Below are 19,232 nucleotides of genomic sequence, written 5' to 3'. Positions count from 1 at the left end.
CATGCATGTTTTGAATTGTTGGGGGTCCAAGTAGGCATATAGGAAAACCTAACCTTCAAAATATGCATGTATAGGTCATAAGTAATTGAAAGAACTACATAAGATTATTAAAGTGATGGCAAAATCCTAGTGCTTTCTCAATTAGATTTCTAAAAACTATTTCTTTATGTTTCTCGTAATATTGTAGATTTTTCTACTATTTTTAATTAAATTCGTTTTATTAAATTAGGTCGTAAATCAATCTTTCTAAAACTTTACTTTTTAATAATTAATTGAGATTTGATTTAATACGAATTATTTAATAATCTTTGTGGAGAACGACCTTATACTGAGTCATCTATACTACAATATCCTTGTTACTCTTGCAAGTATTATAGGAATTTTTAACCCTTCTGCGTGTGTGGTAAAAATCTTATAAGTGCGCAGAGAAAGGGCACGAGTAAAGCAACACGAATAGGAAGAAGCATATCATAACTAGTGCCATGGTTTTTTGGGGACTCTTGCTAAGAACCTCTACCAACTCCTTTAATTAGTTTAGGCAAGTCCCAGGTAATCTCATTAATGACACTCTCACATGATAACAAACACTGGACTACACTAAGAGTTTGTCCAATCTGTTGCCATGAGGGGTTTTGTAAAAAGGGCATGTAAATATATTGTAAATATTAGGAATCCTTTATTAGGAAGGGTTTGTGAGTCATTTATTGTTACCTTGTAGAACAAGGATTGTATCTTTTATATATATATATTTTTTTTCCTCTATGTAATACAATAAAGTTTTGAGCCGTAAATTTGTATTTGGCATCAAAGCCTACCGTACCCTAGAAAAAAACCATACCGGTGTATCGCAAAGAGGAAAACAGCAAGGTTTCTGGTTTGTCGCTACATCTCTGCAGCAAGCCAAACCCTTGTGTGTAGCTGTCGTGTTCTGTATCGCAGCACTGTACTGCTGCTGCTCGTATTGGAGGATATGCACCCTTGTTCCTTGCTGCGATTCTGCAGAAAGACAAAGGTGTCTATGCCGTGATTGTTGGGATATTGTAGTTTGTTTTTCCTTTTGCTGCGTTTTTTGCAGAAAAACAACAACTGCTGTGTAGTGCTTTTGCTGTTGGTTTCATATATATTTACGGGGGAAAACAAAAGAGGTGTAGTGTTTTGCAATGTAATTGCAACAATTGTTAGAGTAATTGATTGACTTCAGCGTATGGTTCCATAATTGGTGTGGTGTTGTGATTGTCGTGTATTACTGTCTCGTGAGTTATTACAATGGCGAATGCAGGTTGGATTTTTAGATTCTGGTGCAATAGATCATATGACGTATGATAAAACCTTGTTTTAATCTACGTCCTCATAGAAAGTGTGTGGCAACTGTTAATGGTTCTATTGCTGTTGTTGGAGCGGGAACAGTATCTCTTACACCCTCTTTTCCCTTACAAAATTGTTTATTGGTTATGTCATTGTCCCATCACTTATTATCGGTACTTCAAGTCACTGAACAATTGGATTGTGTTATATTAATGTATCCTTCATTTTGCTTGCTTCCGGATATTCAGACAAATGAGATCATTGGGCGTGGCACTAAGAGAAAGGGGTTATATTATGTGCATGATGTGGTTCCTGGAAGAGCTAATTTGGTTCATGCGTCACGTAATAGTAATCTACAAAAGGTATTGTTATTGCATCGTAGTTTGGGGCATGCATCGTTTGGTTATTTGAAATATATATTACCTGATTTGTTCAGTGGTATTGAAGACTCAGAATTGAAATATGAAGTATGTATTTTAGCCAAAAGTCATCGTGTTTCATTCCCTCGAAGTATGAATAGAACATCTTCTCCATTTGCGTTAGTACACTCTGATGTGTGGGGGCCTTCCCCTATTAGTACTACTTCGGGAATTAAATGGTTTGTTACATTTGTTGATGATTGCACTCGTATGACATGAGTTTATCTGTTGAAACATAAAAGTGATGTTAGCATGATTATTCGGTCTTTCTCTCAGATGGTGGCTACACAATATTCCTCCGTTATTAAGGTTCTTCATACTGATAATGAGGGAGAATATGTTAACTCTGAGCTATCTACTTTTTTCCGTGATCAAGGAATTCTTCATGAGACAACGTGTTTATATACCCCACAACATAATGGGGTAGTTGAGAGAAAAAACCGTTATATTTTGGAAACTGCTCGTGCATTGCTTATTGGTGGGTCCGTGCCTAAGAGTTTTTGGCCAGATGCCATCACCTATGCCGTGTATGTTATAAATCGCATGCCCTTCCGGGTTGTAGAATTTCGTACTCCACTCCAAGTGTTGACGGAATATGTTCCGGTTGTTTCTACCAATACTCTCACTCCTTAAGTGTTTGGATGCGTTGCTTATGTTCATATTCACAAGATTCATCATAGTAAATTGGATCTTTGTGTTCTTCGGTGTGTCTTGGTGGGTTTTGCATCCTACCAGAAAGGTTACAAGTGTTACCACGCCACATGTATATAACCATGGATGTGACTTGCTCTGAGTCAGAATATTTTTATGCTCCCGTATCACCACCCTTCGATCACAAGGGGGAGAGTTCTAGTTATGATCTTGATGGTGTTTTTGAATGGTTGGATGTACAAGAGGTAACAGTTTCAGGGGGAGTGCATGGTGCCGTGTCGAGTGATGCAGTTAATGCTCGGTCTCCTCCTGCCGAAGAGCCTGTTGTGAGTGGTCAGCAGCTTCTCACCGAAGAAGAGGCTACCAGTCCATGTGTTGGTGTTGCTGAAAAGGAGTGCACTGATGGTCAGCCAATTATTGCAGAAGCTTCATCTCCTCTCTCTAGCTCAACAGTGCCGTTGTCCAATACATCTTCTCTGGATATCTCTGAGGTAAGCACTAGTGATACTTATGTAACTAATGATGTTATAAGTACATATAAATTGCCACCAAGGCAAAATCGTGGTGTACCTCCTAACAAGTTTTCACCAGAGGGAAAAGTGAAGTATCCCATAGCCAATTATGTGTCCTGTAAAAACCTTTCATCTGAACGCCAAGCTTGGGTGAATAATGTGGATTCAATTCAAGTACCAACTCGAGTAGAAAACGCTTTGAAGAGTCGAGAATGGATCGAAGCAATGGATGAAGAGATGAGGGCATTGCAGAAAAATAATACATGGGAAGTAGTTGAGCTACCAAAAGGAAAAAAGCCAGTTTGGTGCCGATGGGTTTTTACAGTTAAATACAAGGTTGACGGATCACTCGACAGGTATAAAGCAAGGTTGGTGGCGAAAGGGTATACTCAAACATACAGAGTTGATTATCAGGAAACTTTCTCTCCCGTGGCTAAGATGAATACGGTATGAGTCCTTATCTCATTAGCTGCAAATTTGAATTGGCTACTGAAACAGTTTGTTGTAAAAAATGCGTTTCTTCACGGACATCTAGAAGAAGAAGTGTATATGGATTTCCCTCCAAGGTATAGCAATGGAGGAAAAATGGGAGTGTGCCGATTGCAGAAGTCTCTTTATGGGCTTAAGCAATCACCACGTGCATGGTTTGGGACGTTCACTCAGGCTATGAGAAAGAATGGGTATTATCAGAGTCATTCTGATCATACTTTATTTGTGAAGCGGAGAAATGGTAAAGTAACAGCCTTGATTATTTATGTAAATGATATGATAATAACAGGTGATGATTCAGATGAAATTATCAAGCTGGAGAAGAACCTTTCTGCCGAGTTTGAGATGAAAAGTTTGGGTGACTTAAAGTATTTCCTTGGTGTTGAAGTTGCTCGTTCGTCCAAAGGTATTTTCTTGTCTCAACGAAAATATGCTTTAGATTTATTGAAGGAAACAGGTATGCTTCGGTGTAAACCCCTGGATACTTCTATTGTGGAGAAACATTACTTGGGAATTTATCTGGATCAAGAACCAGTGGATAAAGGCAGATATCAAAGATTGGTAGGAAGATTAATTTATTTAGCTCATACTCATCCGAATATAGCCTATGCAGTAAGTGTGGTGAGTCAATTTATGCATTTGCTGAGTGTGGATCATACGGTAGCTGTTATGCGAATTTTGGCTTATTTGAAGACGGCTCCAGGAAAAGGAATTTTGTATAAAAATTCAGGTCATCGAAGGGTTGAGGGATTTACTGACGCTGATTGGGCAGGTGATGTGACTAATAGGCACTCTACTTCTGGATACTTTACGTTTGTTGTTGGAAATCTAGTTACTTGGAGAAGTAAGAAGCAAAATGTGGTGTCAAGGTCTTCAGCTGAGGCCGAATTCAGAGCTATGGCACATGGGATATGTGAAGTTCTTTGGTTACGTAAGTTACTTGGCGGTCTAGGTTTTAAAGCAAAGGAGGCAATAAGCTTGTATTGTGATAATAAGTCTGCACGGGAGATTGCATAGAACGCGGTACAACATGACAGAATAAAGCATGTGGAGGTTGACCGTCACTTTATTAAGGAAAAGCTTGAGAAGAAAATTGTGTCAATGCTGTTTGTGACTCGGAAGAGCAACTCGCAGATATCTTCACTCATGCCGTGTGTAGTAGGTTGTTTGGTGACTCACTTGTCAAGTTGGGCATGTGTGATATCTATGCTCCAACTTGAGGGGGAGTGTTGCCGTGAGGGGTTTTGTAAAAAGGGCATGTAAATATATCGTAAATATTAAGAATCCTTTATTAGGAAGGGTTTGTGAGTCCTTTATTGTTACCTTGTAGAACAAGGATTGTATCTTATATATATTTTCCTCTATGCAATACAATAGAGTTTTGAGCCGTAAATTTCTATGGTTATATGGCACATGTATATAACCATGGATGTGACTTTCTCTGAGTCAGAATATTTTTATGTTCCCGTATCACCACCCTTCGATCACAAGGGGGACAGTTCTAATTGTGAACTTGATGGTGTTTTTGAATGGTTGGATGTACAAGAGGTAACAGTTTCAGGAGGAGACCGAGCATCAACTGCATCACTTGGCACGACACCATGCACTCCCCTTGAAACCGCTACCTCTTGTACATCCAACCATTCAAAAACACCATCAAGATCACAACTAGAACTCTCCCCCTTGTGATCGAAGGGTGGTGATACGGGAGCATAAAAATATTCTGACTCAGAGAAAGTCACATCCATGGCTGACTCAGGTAATCTCATTAATATTAATCTCACATGATAACAAACATTGGACTACACTAAGAGTTTGTCCAATCTAGTCCAATGAAATTTAGTGAAGTCAAACAAACAGGCCCTAAAGGACTAAAGGTCAGATGCATATTGCATGGCATGCATCAAATATTTGACCATTTCCCCCGTTTCATACGAGATCTAGGGATGACTTTCTAATTTTATTTTAATTCAAATCCTACACCTTTTTTCTTCTAATTGTTTCTATTGTAAATTTGATCGATCACAACTTATTGGTTATATATCATATGCATGACGTATGCGTATGATACTTTTGTGATCTGTCAGTTTAAATCTCTTTTCACTCGTAATGCTATTTAACACGTGATTAGTTAATATAGTTTGTAGGTATAGGAGGGTCTAACCGAGACCTAGCGTCCACAGTAAATCGCATCACTGCATTTTTGGCTTGCATTTCTTCTGCCTTGATTAAGCAAATCCATATGTACGCATGTTAGACAGAACGTGGACAAATATTGAACCGATTGATGACCGTGTTGTTGTTTCTTCTCTTTCACCAACTCAGTGCTTCTATATATATTTGCCCGTGTGAACACAAACGTGCCACGAATTGAACCCGGTGCTAAAACTTCAAACTTGGAAGACATCAAGCTTCTGTTGTCGGGCCGGTCCATGTTTCGAAATTGGTTCGCGTAGATCTCTTCTAGGCCGGTGGGGTCTTTGATGATGCTTCCGTCGAAAAATGGTTTGAGCCGTTCCGGCAACAAATTGGAATCTTCGTGTTTGCAAATGTGAGCCCATGTTTTCACAAACATGGTTGACGTCTTGCCGTCTAGGATTTGCATGGTGCATGGATGTTCCAATACAGAAGCCGCGGTTAGGAAATATGGTGATCTGCAATGCAATGGCCGCGGCTTTGTCATGAGACACGGGCATCTGGGGTATGAGAGGATGGTATTCTTTGGCTTCAATGTTGAAGCTGTTGCTTGAAACTATATGGTGGAAATCACTATCGGACTCAGCTATGGTGAGCAAAACCCCGTCACCTCGGACGTGACAGAGAATAGGTTTAGGGGACTCTTTGGGCCATATGACGTTTCCGGCTAGAGGCAGAAATTGTTGGAGGCTGAGAGAGAGTGAGGTTTTGGGTTTCGGAATGAGTATTGAATGGGTGAAGTTGGTGTCGGAGGAGGAGTTAGGGTTATTGATTTCATAGAAGAAAAGACGTTGGACGGGTGCAAATCTTAGCCAGAGCAAGTCGAACAAGGTTAGAGGAAGGGACTCAGGAATGGCTGATGAGTCCGGCGTGCTTGGTTGCGGTGCTACTTTGCAAACCTCAACCACTTTCACCGAGTTTAGAACAGCCATATTGCAAATGGAGGATGCAAAACAAGTTGATAGTTTATAATTGCGGTAAATAATGGCCTCCCTTTTTTAATGACGGCCATGTGGTTTGTTGGATGATTTTTTATTCTTTTTGGGACTAAGCTAGATGCAGCGGGATCCCCATAGAGTATGCCAGAAAGATAACATATTTAACAAAACTCTGATAAAGTGAGACTCATACATGAGCATGGTTGATGTCCTTGCAAAGCTATTTTGCAAATCTCAAAATTTTTATTTTTAACAAACGATATTATTTACACGAAATGAGATGAGGTAGCCTTAGCCTCATAATGAGCTAAAAATAATGTAGTTCAAATTTTCTTTTAACGAAAATCAAATTTAAAACATCTCACTTATAAATAAAGAGGAATACTATATTATTGTAAACCTCAACCACACATTTTATAACTTGCCATGCGTTCCGCTGACTAATCAAAGTTAACTTTTTATTTAATTACTTTATTATAAATTTAAAACATATTTAAATTTTAAAACTAAACATAAAATAATTAGGAAAAATTTCTTTTAACGACAATCAAACTTAAGACATCTCACTTACAAATAAAAAGGAATAGCACGTTATTGTAAATCTCAACCACTTTTAGATCTTGCATATAGGTAATGGAGAATGTAAAACAAGTTAACATTTTATAATTCATGTAGATAACGTCCTATGATTTGGTGAATCATTTTTTATTTTTTGGGACTATCTTGCAAGTTACGAGCACCGTTATTAAATTCAAACATGATAATGTGCGTCACATGCACGAACATCTAAATTCCACTGACATCAAATTTAAGTATCAATCTATAAAATATGTGGAGCATTTTTGCTCATCATTATAATTATGGTGTATGTAACATCCCACATTGACCAACGGAGATGGGGTGATGCGCCTTATATGTACGTGCCCACCTACATATAGCACGAGGCCTTCTGGGAACTCATTGGCTTCAAATTCCATAGGCACTCCTAAGTTAAGCGAGTTTGGGCTAGGGCAATCCCAGGATGGGTGACCCACTGGGAAGTTCTCATGTGAGTTCCCAAAAACAAAATCGTGAAGGCATAGTCGGGGCCCAAAGCGCACAATATCATGCCTTTTGGGAACTCACCGGCTTCGGATTCCATAGGAACTTCGAAGTTAAGCGAGTTTGGGCTAGAGCAATCCTAGGATGGGTAACCCACTGGGAAGTTCTCGTGTGAGTTCCCAGAAACAAAACTTTGAAGGTGTGGCCGAGGCCCAAAACAAACAATATCGTGCTATAGCGGAGTTAAGATTGGGATGTGACATATTATAACATCTCACATTGACCAACAAAGAGGGGGTGATGTGTCTTGTATGTACATACTCCTCTCTCTATAGCACAAGGTCTTTTGGGAACTCACTGACTTCGGGTTCCATTAGAACTTCGAACTTAAGCAAGTTTGGGCGAGAACAATCCCAAGATGGGTGACCCACTGGGAAGTTGCTCATGAGTTCCCAGAAACAAAACCGTGAGGGAATGGGCTCAAAGCAGACAATATCGTGCTACGGCGAAGCCAGTTTTGGTTGTGACTGAATGGTATCAGAGCCACTTTGCCGTGTGGTGCGAGTGTGCCGATGAGGATGTCGGGCCCCTAAGAAGGGTGGATTGTAACATCACCACATCAACCAACGGAGAAGGGGTGATGTGCTTTATATGTACATGCTCTATTCCCTATAGCACCGGGCCTTTTGGAACTCACTGGCTTCAGGTTCCATTGGAACTCTAAATTTAAGCGAATTCAGGCGAGAGTAATCGCAGGATAGGTGACCCACTGGGAAGTTGCTCATGAGTTCCCAAAAACAAAACCGTGAGGGAATGGTAAGCCCAAAGCGGACAATATCGTGCTACGGCGGAGCTGGTTTGGGATGTGACAGTGTATGTTTCTTATACTCCTAATCATTAGTTACGTGTTATTTTATTTAACTCTAGTTAACTTTTATATTAAATGTTACTTTTTTAATTTTGAAAAAAATTAACCAAGGTTAAATGATAAGACACGTGACAAATAATTAAGTGTATGGTGAGCATACACCATAATTTATAGTGGTGAACAAAAATGCTCCCGATAAAATAAGGCAATTTGAGATTTTGTCAACCAATTTTTATTAGGGAGTATTTTTGCTTATATATTTAAGTATAGGGTATGCTTACCACACATCTTATAACTTGCTATGTGTTCTGCTGACTAATCAAAGTTAACTTTTTATTTAATTACTTTATTATAAATTTAAAACATATTTAAATTTTAAAACTAAACATAAAATAATTAAGAAAATTTAATATTTTATTATAAATCTCAATTTTTTTTTTCAACAAACGATATTATTTACACGAAATGAGATGAGGTAGCCTTAGCCTCATAATGAGCTAACAATAATGTGGTTCAAATTTTCTTTTAACGAAAATCAAACTTAAGACATCTCACTTACAAATAAAAAGGAATACCACATTATTGTAAATCTCAACCACTTTTAGATCTTGCATATTGGTAATGGAGAATGTAAAACAAGTTAACATTTTATAATTGATGTAGATAATGTCCTATGGTGTGGTGAATCAATTTTTATTTTTTGGGATTATAAGTCTTGCAAGTTACGAGTATCGTTATTAAATTCAAACATGATAATGTGCGTGTCACATCCTGGTCCGGGCCCTCACCACAATCCGAGTCTGACTCTACCGTAGCACGATATTGTCCTCTTTAGGGCTCGACCATGCCTTCACGATTTTGTTTCTGGGAACTCACATGAGAACTTCCCAGTGGGTCACCCATCATGGGATTGCTCTCGCGTGAACTCGCTTAACTTCAGAGTTCCAATGGAACTCGAAGCCAGTGAGCTCACAAAAGGCCTCGTGCTAAGTAGAGATGGGAATATACATATAAAGCTTACATGATCCACTCCCATGGGCGATGTGGGATGTTACAGTGCGTCACATGTGTGAACTTCTAAATTCCACTGACATCAAATTTAAGTATCACTCTATAAAATATGTGGAGCATTTTTGCTCATCATCATAATTATGGTGTATGTAGCATCCCACATCGACCAACGGAGAGGGGGTGATGTGCCTTATATGTACATGCCCACCTCCATATAACATAAAGCCTTTTGGGAACTCACTGGCTTCGAATTCTATAGGAACTCCGATGTTAAGTGAGTTTAGGCTAGAGCAATCCTAGGATGGGTGATCTACTGGGAAGTTCTCGTATGAGTTCCCAGAAACAAAACCATGAGGGCGTAGCCGGGGTCCAAAGCGGACAATATCGTGGTTTTTGGGAACTCACTGCCTTCAGATTCCATAGGAACTCTGAAGTTAAACGAGTTTGAGCTAAGAACAATCCTAGGATAGGTGACCCACTGGGAAGTTCTCATTGAGTTCCCATAAACAAAACTGTGGGGGCGTGGCTGGGGCCCGAAACAGACAATATCGTGCTACAGCGGAGTCAAGATTGGGATGTGACATATTGTAACATCCCACATCAACCAACGAAGAGGGGGTGATGTGCCTTATATGTACATGCTCCCTTCCCTATAGCACGAGGCCTTTTGGGAACTCACTGGCTTCGGGTTCCATTAAAACTCCGAAGTCAAGCAAATTCGGGCGAGAGTCATCCCATGATGGGGGACCCACTGGGAAGTTGCTCGTGAGTTCCTAGAAACAAAACCATAAGGGAATGGGCCCAAAACGGACAATATCATGCTACGGCGGAGCCGGTCTGGGATGTGACTGAATGGTATCAGAGCCACTCGCCGTGTGGTGCGAGTGTGCCGATGAGGACATCGGGCCCCTAACGGGGTGAATTGTAACATCACCACATCGACTAACGGAGAGGGGTGAAGTGCCTTATGTGTACATGCTCTCATCCCTATAGCACGAGGCCTTTTCGGAACTCACAAGCTTCGGTTTCCATCGGAACTTCAAAGTTAAGCGAATTCGGGCGAGAGCAATCCTAGGATGGGTGACCCACTGAGAAGTTGTTCGTGAGTTCCTAGAAACAAAATTGTGAGGGAATGGTAAGCCCAAAGTGAACAATACCCTGCTCTTACGAGGCTGGTTTGGGATGTGACAGTGTATGTTTATTATACTCCTAATCATTTGTCACGTGTTAGTTTATTTAAATCTGGTTAACTTTTATATTAAATGTTACTTTTTTTATTTTGAAAAAAATTAACCAAGGTTAAATGATAAGACACGTGAGAAATAATTAAGTGTATGGTGAGCATACACTGTAATTTATGGTGGTGAACAAAAATGCTCCTGCTAAAAGAAGGCAAATTTGAGATTTTGTCAACCAATTTTTATGAGAGAGTATTTTTGCTTATATATTTAAGTATAGGTTATGCTCACCACACATCTTATAACTTACCATGTGTTCCGCTGACTAATCAAAGTTAACTTTTTATTTAATTGCTTTATTATAAATTTAAAACATATTTAAATTTTAAAACTAAACATAAAATAATGAAGAAAATTTAATACTTTATTAGAAATCTCTTTTTTTTTTTTTTAACAAACGATTTTATTTACACGAAATGAGATGAGGTAGCCTTAGCCTCATAATGAGCTAACAATAATGCGGTTCAAATTTTCCTTTAACGAAAATCAAACTTAAGACATTTCAGTTACAAATAAAGAGGAATACCACATTATTGTAAATCTCAACCACTTTTAGATCTTGCATATTGGTAATGGAGAATGTAAAACAAGTTAACATTTTATAAATGATTCAGATAATGTCCTATGATTTGGTGAATCATTTTTTATTTTTTGGGACCATAAGTCTTGCAAGTTACGAGCACCGTTATTAAATTCAAACATGATAATGTGCGTCACATGCGTGAACTTCTAAATTCCACTGCCATCAAATTTAAGTATCATTATAAAATATGTGGAGCATTTTTGTTCATCATCATAATTATGGTGTATGTAACATCCCACATCGACCAACGGAGATGGGGTGATGTGCCTTATATATGTACATGCCCACCTCCATATAGCACGAGGCATTTTGGGAACTCACTAGTTTCGAATTGCATAGGAACTCCTAAGTTAAGCGAGTTTGGGTTAAAGCAATCCTCAAATAGGTGACCTACTGGGAAGTTCTCGTGTGAGTTCCTAGAAATAAAACCGTGAGGGCGTGGGTGGGGCCCAAAGCGGATAATAGTGTGCCTTTTGGGAACTCACTGGCTTCGGATTCCATAGGAACTCCGAAGTTAAGCGTGTTTGGGTTAGAGCAATCCTAGGATGGGTGACCCACTGGGAAGTTCTCGTGTGAGTGTCCAGAAACAAAACTGTGAGGGCGTGGTCAGGGCCCAAAACGGACAATATCGTGATACGGCGGAGTTAAGACTCAGATGTGACATATTATAACATCCCACATCGACCAACGGAGATGGGGTGATGTGCCTTATATGTACATGCTCCCCTCTCTATAGCACGAGGCATTTTGGGAACTTATTGGCTTCGGGTTCTATTAGAACTACAAAGTTAACCAAGTTCAGGCGAGAGTAATCTCAGGATGGGTGACCCACTGGGAAGTTGCTCGTGAATTCCCAGAAACAAAACCGTGAGGGAATGGACCTAAAGTGGACAATATCGTGCTATGGCGGAGTCGGTCTTAGATGTGACTGAATGGTATCAGAGCCACTCTGCCGTGTGGTGTGAGTATGCCGATGAGGACATCGGACCCCTAAGGGGGATGGATTGTAACATCCCACATCAACCAACGGAGAGGGGGTGATGTGCCTTATATGAACATGCTCCCCTCCCTATAGCACGAGGCTTTTTGGGAACTCACTGGCTTCGGGTTCTATTAGAACTCCGAAGTTAAGCGAATTTGGGCGAAAGCAATCCCAGGATGGGTGATCCACTGGGAAGTTGCTCGTGAGTTCCTAGAAACAAAACTGTGAAGGAATGATAAGCCCAAAGCAGACAATATTGTGCTACAGCGAAGACGGTTTGGGATGTGACAGTGTATGTTTCTTATACTCCTAATCATTTGTCACGTGTTATTTTATTTAACTCTAGTTGACTTTTATATTAAATGTTACTTTTTTAATTTTGAAAAAAATTAACCAAGGTTAAATTATAAAACATGTGACAAATAATTAAGTGTATGATGAGCATACACCATAAGTTATGGTGGTGAATAAAAATGCTCCCGATAAAATAAGGCAAATTTGAGATTTTGTCAACCAATTTTTATGAGGGAGTATTTTTGCTTATATCTTTAAGTATAGGGTATGCTCACCACACATCTTATAACTTGTCATGTGTTCTTTATTCATCCAATCCGATGGTTGAAAATAAAAAATAAAAAAAAAAAGTTAAAATAGATATGTGGATATCATTTTTTTTTTTTTTCAACTACTGCTGTAATTAAAATTTTATCAGATTTAAACTTCGATACTTCGCTATTATTGTTCTTGCCGTTGCAGATCGGAGCCTGCAAATCCTCGAATTCGAAACTCACAGTATATGAAGTTCATTCATGAAATCGTAAGAGATTGATGGGGAAGCCAGCGAATCCATGGATGGGATACAGAAGAACAAATGGTCGTTGCTGGTTTTGGCACTGTTACTGCTGCAATTAAAAATTTATCAGATTTAATTAGTTTATTATTGTTCTTGCTGTTTCCACAGCCATGGTTTTCTTCATGAGAACCGAGTTAGATTTGTGCAGGCGAACACTGGAAGTCGTTTCGGCGATGGAAGTGATAGAACAGCCGTCATAGTCCACTCGCCGCTGGTCTAGCCGTCGGGATTGGCTTATGGCGAATTTGAAGCTCGGTGGATTTGTTTTTATTTTATTTTTTGCTTTATTTCAGAGGGAAAGGAGGAGGAAGGAGGAAAGAATGGGGGAAGCGGATGAGTGGGGAAGAAAGGGTGAGAAGGCGGGTTGTTAGTGGGGCCCAATATTTAATTTTCTTAATATTTTATGTTTAGTTTTAAATTTTAAATATGTTTCAAAATTAAAATAAAGTAAGTAATTAAAAAAAAAAACTTTAGTTAGTTAGCGGGACACATGTTAAGCTATAAGATGGGTGATGAGCATATTCTATAATTAAGGGAGGTGAGAAAAAATACTCACTTTTTATCAAGTGCAAATATCTTCTTATTTACGCTACACAAAATATAAAGAAATTTAATATATAAAGAAGAATTGTAATGTAGAATTTCAGTTTTCCAAAAAGTATTGTGTAAGTTCACTCACGAGTTAATTTTAATATTAACTCACGTATTTTTACGTCATTCAACATGCATTGTTTATGTCTTAAGGTTAAATAACCGCACATGTGAAAGGTGTGTTTGGAGGGGTGCGTGTAGAGTGACATCATTAGTGAATTAAATAATTTGTTGTTATGGAGAAATGAATCAATGAAGATCCGATCCGCATGAAAATGTATAAGCATAATTACTTTCTGCCACTTTAGTACAATGCAATTTGTAAAAATATTTAATATATTGGAGATGGAAACAAACAATTTACATAAATAACTATATATATATATATATAAATTAAACATTAATTGCATTACATTTGCAAATTGTTATAGGCTCTTGAAAGAGTAATGTTAGAGAGACAAAATTTATAAACTAAATGATGTGTCATAATAGGAATGAACACGTTTATTAAAATGACAATTTGCGGCTTTCGTCTTTTCTAGGTTGAGGGTATTAACCGATCTCCGACAGGATGGTTTCAAAAACATGGCTTCAAAGGTCTTCAAGCCCGTTAGCAAATAGAGAAGCAAAAATCTCCATACATTGTTTATTCAAAACAACCCCAATCTCAATACTTCCATCGCCATCTTTACTATCTGAGAAAGAGATAGCCCCAGTCCTATCATTCGAAATGAAGTCGCACTTCCTTGGCCTTCCCCATCCAAAATCAGTATCATAAACCCTAAACCGGTGTGAACCAGCAACCGAAATAAGCTTATCGGCCTGTGGTTGAATATATTCTATCCAAGCCTCCGCCCCATCCAGCAGCCGATTATCTAAACCTTCTAGGGCTTCACTAATTGCAGTTACAGCCACAACCAGCCCGTCTTTTCCAAATATGCCCTCTCTTTCTACAACTACTACACGTCCGCCTATGCAATTACCAAAATAATTTTCAGATATTTTTGGGTCCAAACGGGACCTACAATCCACAGCAATAGCCAATTGTATTTTTTCGGATTTTATTTCCTCTGCCTTGACTATGCAAACCCATGCATACGCATATGTGAGACAGAACCTGGACAAATGAATCGATTGTTGTTGTTGTTTCTTCTCTTTCACCAAATGCCTTATTGCTTCAATTTTGGTTGGTGTGAATTGGAAGCACCCTCGAACTGAGTCCGGTTGTGGAGCTTTAAATTGGAGAGGCATCAAGCTACGATTGTTGGGTCGCTCCAAATCCATATTTAGAAAGTGGTTCGAATAAATTAAGTCGATCCTGGTCGGGTCAGGGATAACGCTTCGGTCGTAAAATGGTTTGAGCTCGTCTGGTACCAAATCGGACTCGTGTTTACATATGTAAGCCCATGATTTCACAAACATGGTTGAAATCTTGCCGTCTAGGGCAGCATGGTGCACGGATGTTCCAATAGAAAAGCCATTGTTTGGGAAGAGAGTGATTTGCAATGCAAGTGCTGCGGCTTTTTCGTGACAAACTTCCAACTGGGGCACGAGAGGATGGTATTCTTTGGCTTCGATGTTAAAGCTGTTGCTTGAAACTAGGTGGTGGAAATCAGCATCGGACTCAGCTACAGTGACCGAAACGGCATCCCCTCGGAGGTAACTGAGGATTGGTTTAGGGGAGTCTTGGGGCCAAGTGATGTTTCCTGCTAAAGGTGGAAAGTGGTGGAGGGTAAGAGATAGCGAGGTTTTGAGCTTTGGAAGTATAGAATCGAAGAAGAACGAGTTTTTTGAGGAAGACACTATTTCGTAGAAGTAAAGGCGTTGGACGGATGGAAACTTTAACCAAAGTATGTCGAAGAAAGTTAGTGGAAGAGAGAACTCTTGATCTACATATTGTGGAGCAACTTTGCAAATTTCAACTAATTTCATTGATTTGTTTGCGTCTGCCATTGCTGTTGGGGGATGGATGGTGTAGAGCTTGATGGATCGTTTAATATATAATAAAAGAAATCTGTTTTTATTTTTATTAATAAAAAAATGTTTTATAATCAATAAACAGTTGCAACATTCTATGCCACGAGAAATTTTTAGTTGTGACGGAAATACGGATGGTACACTATATGTTTTTATGAAAATGGTGGAAATTTTTAATTTTTAAGTTACTAACCTTTTAATACATATAACCCATCATTTATATAGAAACACGTGGTGCAATAGCTCATGTGACAGTTTCACTGGAAAATCCCCCCTCTACCGCAAGTCGCACCTAACGTCATGAGTCATGATATAAAATATATATATATATATTTTTTAAAAACATGGATAAAATTGGACAATGATGTATGCGGCACAACTGAAATAACACGTCCATATTTCATCTTTGCTTTTTTTATTTTTTATTTTTTATTTTTTTTTATAGCATAGTGTCTCTAAAATAGACCCACCGATCAAAAAGTCATTTTGAAATTGAAAATCGATGATTGTAGTTTTTGAAAAATAAGTTGTAAATTCATGTTATCATTCGGTTATAATTTTGTCAAAAATTATATAATGTACGGATTTGGCACATAATTGGTCTACAAGTCTAAATAAACATTGCCCTATGAATTAAAAATATTTGAATAATGAAAAAAAAAAAAAAAAAAAAGAAAAAAAAGAAGAAGATGGATATTTGTTAGATCTCACATCGTCCAGGAGAGAGAGGATCTTTTATGCCTTATATGTAAATGCCCACCTCTATATAGCACAAGACATTTTGGGAGCTCATTGGCTTCGAATTTCATCGGAACTTCGAAGTTAAGCGAGTTCGAATGAGAGCAAAAACGGACAATATCGTGTTACCCAGACTGAGACTGGGATGTGACAATATTGATCTCTTCATCCCGTGAATAACCATTTTAAAATTAGATTTTTAAAAAGAAACAAGTTCATGTTTCATTTTCTTTTGCGTTTAGTTGAAAAAAAATAATTAGTTTGAGATTGCATTGTTATTGAGGCGGTGCAATGTAACTGGGAGGTTCTCTGGAGGATTAAAACTATCTTTGAGGATGCCCATAGTCTGGCTTGCTCCAACCGGGTTGTATGAAGGCAAATTTACCGGGAGGTAAACTTTGTTGCGGATGTCTTAGCTCACTCTGGTTTGTCGATTGTGAATCCTCATATTTGGGATCATTGCTTGCCTTTTGTTGCGGTCAATGCCTTTACTTTCGATTGTATTGATAAGGGTTGTACTAGAGGTTTGTCTTTAATAAATTTTTTTCTTGATAAAAAAAAAAACATTGCAAAATTAAAATTAATATGGAAGAAATAGCAGATCATTGAGCCACAAGTCTCACCTAATTTTAGTGAGATAGCAGATCATTGAGCTAGAAGTCTCACCTAATTTTGTATGAGTGTCGGTGAGTCACGAGGTAATAATATAATTGATTAATAGTTCTGTTTGGCGATAAGATGGTTAGAAGATAGCTTTTGTGGTGAAAAAAATTAGGATTTAAGCACAAAATTGAAAATTTCAGTCAACTCTCCGTTAATTGTTAGCACATAAGTCTCACATGCTAATAATTAATAGAATGTTCACGAAATTTTCAATTTTGTGCTTAAATCCTAACAGACTTCCCCACAGTAGCTTAAATTCTAGTTTTTTTCACAAGAGTTATTTTCTAAATATCCTATCACCACAGGAACTAATAATCCAATTAAGCTTTTTTTCTTTTTTTTTTTTTAATTTTTTTTATTAAGAAAACATGGGATAATATTAGATAAAGGTTTATGTGGCACAGCTTCTCTTCTATCATATGTGAATGAGGATTTTGGGTTTCCATCCATTTGTTCAAATTTGAACTCCTTCTTTAAAAAAAAAAAATCAAAATTAATGTAATAGTATTGAACTCTCTTCCTTTCCCTTAATGATAATAAATTAAAATATAAAAAAAATTACAAACAATGTTCGTATATCATTTTTTTTCCTTCCAAAAGTCATTCTTTAAGCAAACAAAGAAGGTACAACAAGAAATAAAAGCGGAAAGGCACAAACGCCCTATCTCCAGAGAAATTTTTCTTTGTGATTAGAACAAGAGTAGCATACCATGTGTTTTTATAGGGTGAAATACCGATTTAGTCCCTGAATTATCATCTCAGTGAAAATTAGGTCCCTAAATTATTTTTTGGGTAAAATAAGTCCCTAAATTCATTAAAAATTGCTAATTGCATCCATACTATTATATTCAGAGCTATTTTATCCAATTTTTCATTAACTGAAGTCACTTTACACACTTTAGAGTGTAATACCGTTATTTTCTCGCCTATAAGCCCTTAACATTTCATATAGTTGCGAATCTAACATCTAATTTACTCTCCAAAGTTAACTTACACTATTTCTTATGAAGAACTATCAATTAATTACCCTCCAAAATTAACTTCATACACTATTTCTATATGAAAAATTACCAATCTACCATTCATTGTGTACTACATGCAAGTAACGTGACTTAAATTGACAAAAAATTGAATATAGTAGCTTTGAATATAATATTAGTGATGTAATTGGTAGATTTTTATAATTCAATGATTGATTTTTCTGAAAAAAAAAGTTTAGGGACCTAATTTTCACTGAGGTGATAATTCAGGGACTAAATTAGCAGTTCACCTGTTTTTATATAAGAGCACTTCTATCAGGGGTGGGATAGGCCGGCACACAGCCAAAAACATTGCCTGGCACCTAGGGAAGTCTATCTAGCCCACAGGATAGCTTGGCACCTAGCCCAAGCTGGTTTCCAGGCCAGCCCAAAATTGATAGACCTTGGGACCGGCCCGTATGACGCCATGCTGACGTCAGGGATGAAAGGAGCCACGGAGGGAGAAGGCAAATGGCCTAAAAGTGATGGCCCGAGTTCGTCAGAAAATCTGAAAAAAATGCACTGACAGCATGTTTACATCAACACAAAGGTTTCCAACATGATTTATATGTTAGAAACCATAAGAATAGGATTGAGAACTTACCCAGGTGAAATGCAAGAGATTTCACCGAGATTGGACCTTGAACTCGTCGAAGTTGTCTGTTTTCCTTTGTCGGAATCACATGCAGGGAATTAAGCCCTCGAATTAACCACAAAAAATTGCAACACAACATGATTTAAAGCTCAATAACACAATACAGTGATAGAAACATCACTTAGGTTAGAGATTGAGAGCTCAAGCTCTCGGCTTCAATGGTAGGACCTCGCACCATGCACCGATGCCGTATGCAAGGCCATGGTTGGGTTCCTTGAGCTCCAGGGATTACAAAAATAATATTTTGTGTTTGATTTGTTGCAGGTTTTGAAGAGGAATGAGAAGGGGAGCTCACGGGAGTAAGCTGGAAAAGAGAAAGAGGGAGAGAAAATAGATAGAGAGAGGAAGAGAGAGAGAGAACCGGTTGGGGATGTAGAGGGAAAGTATAGAGGGTTCTAGCGGAACCGTGGAGGTTCCTGACTTATCTTTTTTTTAATAAAATTATTATTTATATTATTTTGTAATAAAAAATAATATTTTAATAAAATTGATTGGGCTATTTT

At 38.1% G+C, this 19,232-nt stretch overlaps 1 protein-coding gene and 1 pseudogene across 1 annotated transcript; both read right to left on the bottom strand.

Annotated features, from left to right (window-relative positions):
- Positions 1-5,503: 5,503 nt before the first annotated feature.
- LOC137709237 (phenolic glucoside malonyltransferase 2-like) lies at positions 5,504-6,504 on the bottom strand (annotated as a pseudogene).
- A 7,680-nt stretch (positions 6,505-14,184) lies between these two features.
- LOC137709536 (phenolic glucoside malonyltransferase 2-like) lies at positions 14,185-15,630 on the bottom strand. The gene has a single exon (XM_068448620.1). It carries the CDS (start codon positions 15,628-15,630, stop codon positions 14,269-14,271), a length of 1,362 nt encoding a protein of 453 aa, XP_068304721.1. The 3' UTR covers positions 14,185-14,268.
- Between the last annotated feature and the right edge of the window lie 3,602 nt (positions 15,631-19,232).

The sequence above is a fragment of the Pyrus communis genome, chromosome 11 (assembly GCF_963583255.1).
Source record: "Pyrus communis chromosome 11, drPyrComm1.1, whole genome shotgun sequence".
Taxonomy (NCBI): domain Eukaryota; kingdom Viridiplantae; phylum Streptophyta; class Magnoliopsida; order Rosales; family Rosaceae; genus Pyrus; species Pyrus communis.
The sequence above is the reverse complement of the archived record's forward strand: the minus strand, read 5'-3'. Positions and strand labels throughout refer to the sequence as shown.

Excerpts from the sequence above, each read along its gene's own strand:
- LOC137709536 (XM_068448620.1), bottom strand. The coding sequence starts at position 15,630 with ATGGCAGACGCAAACAAATCAATGAAATTAGTTGAAATTTGCAAAGTT.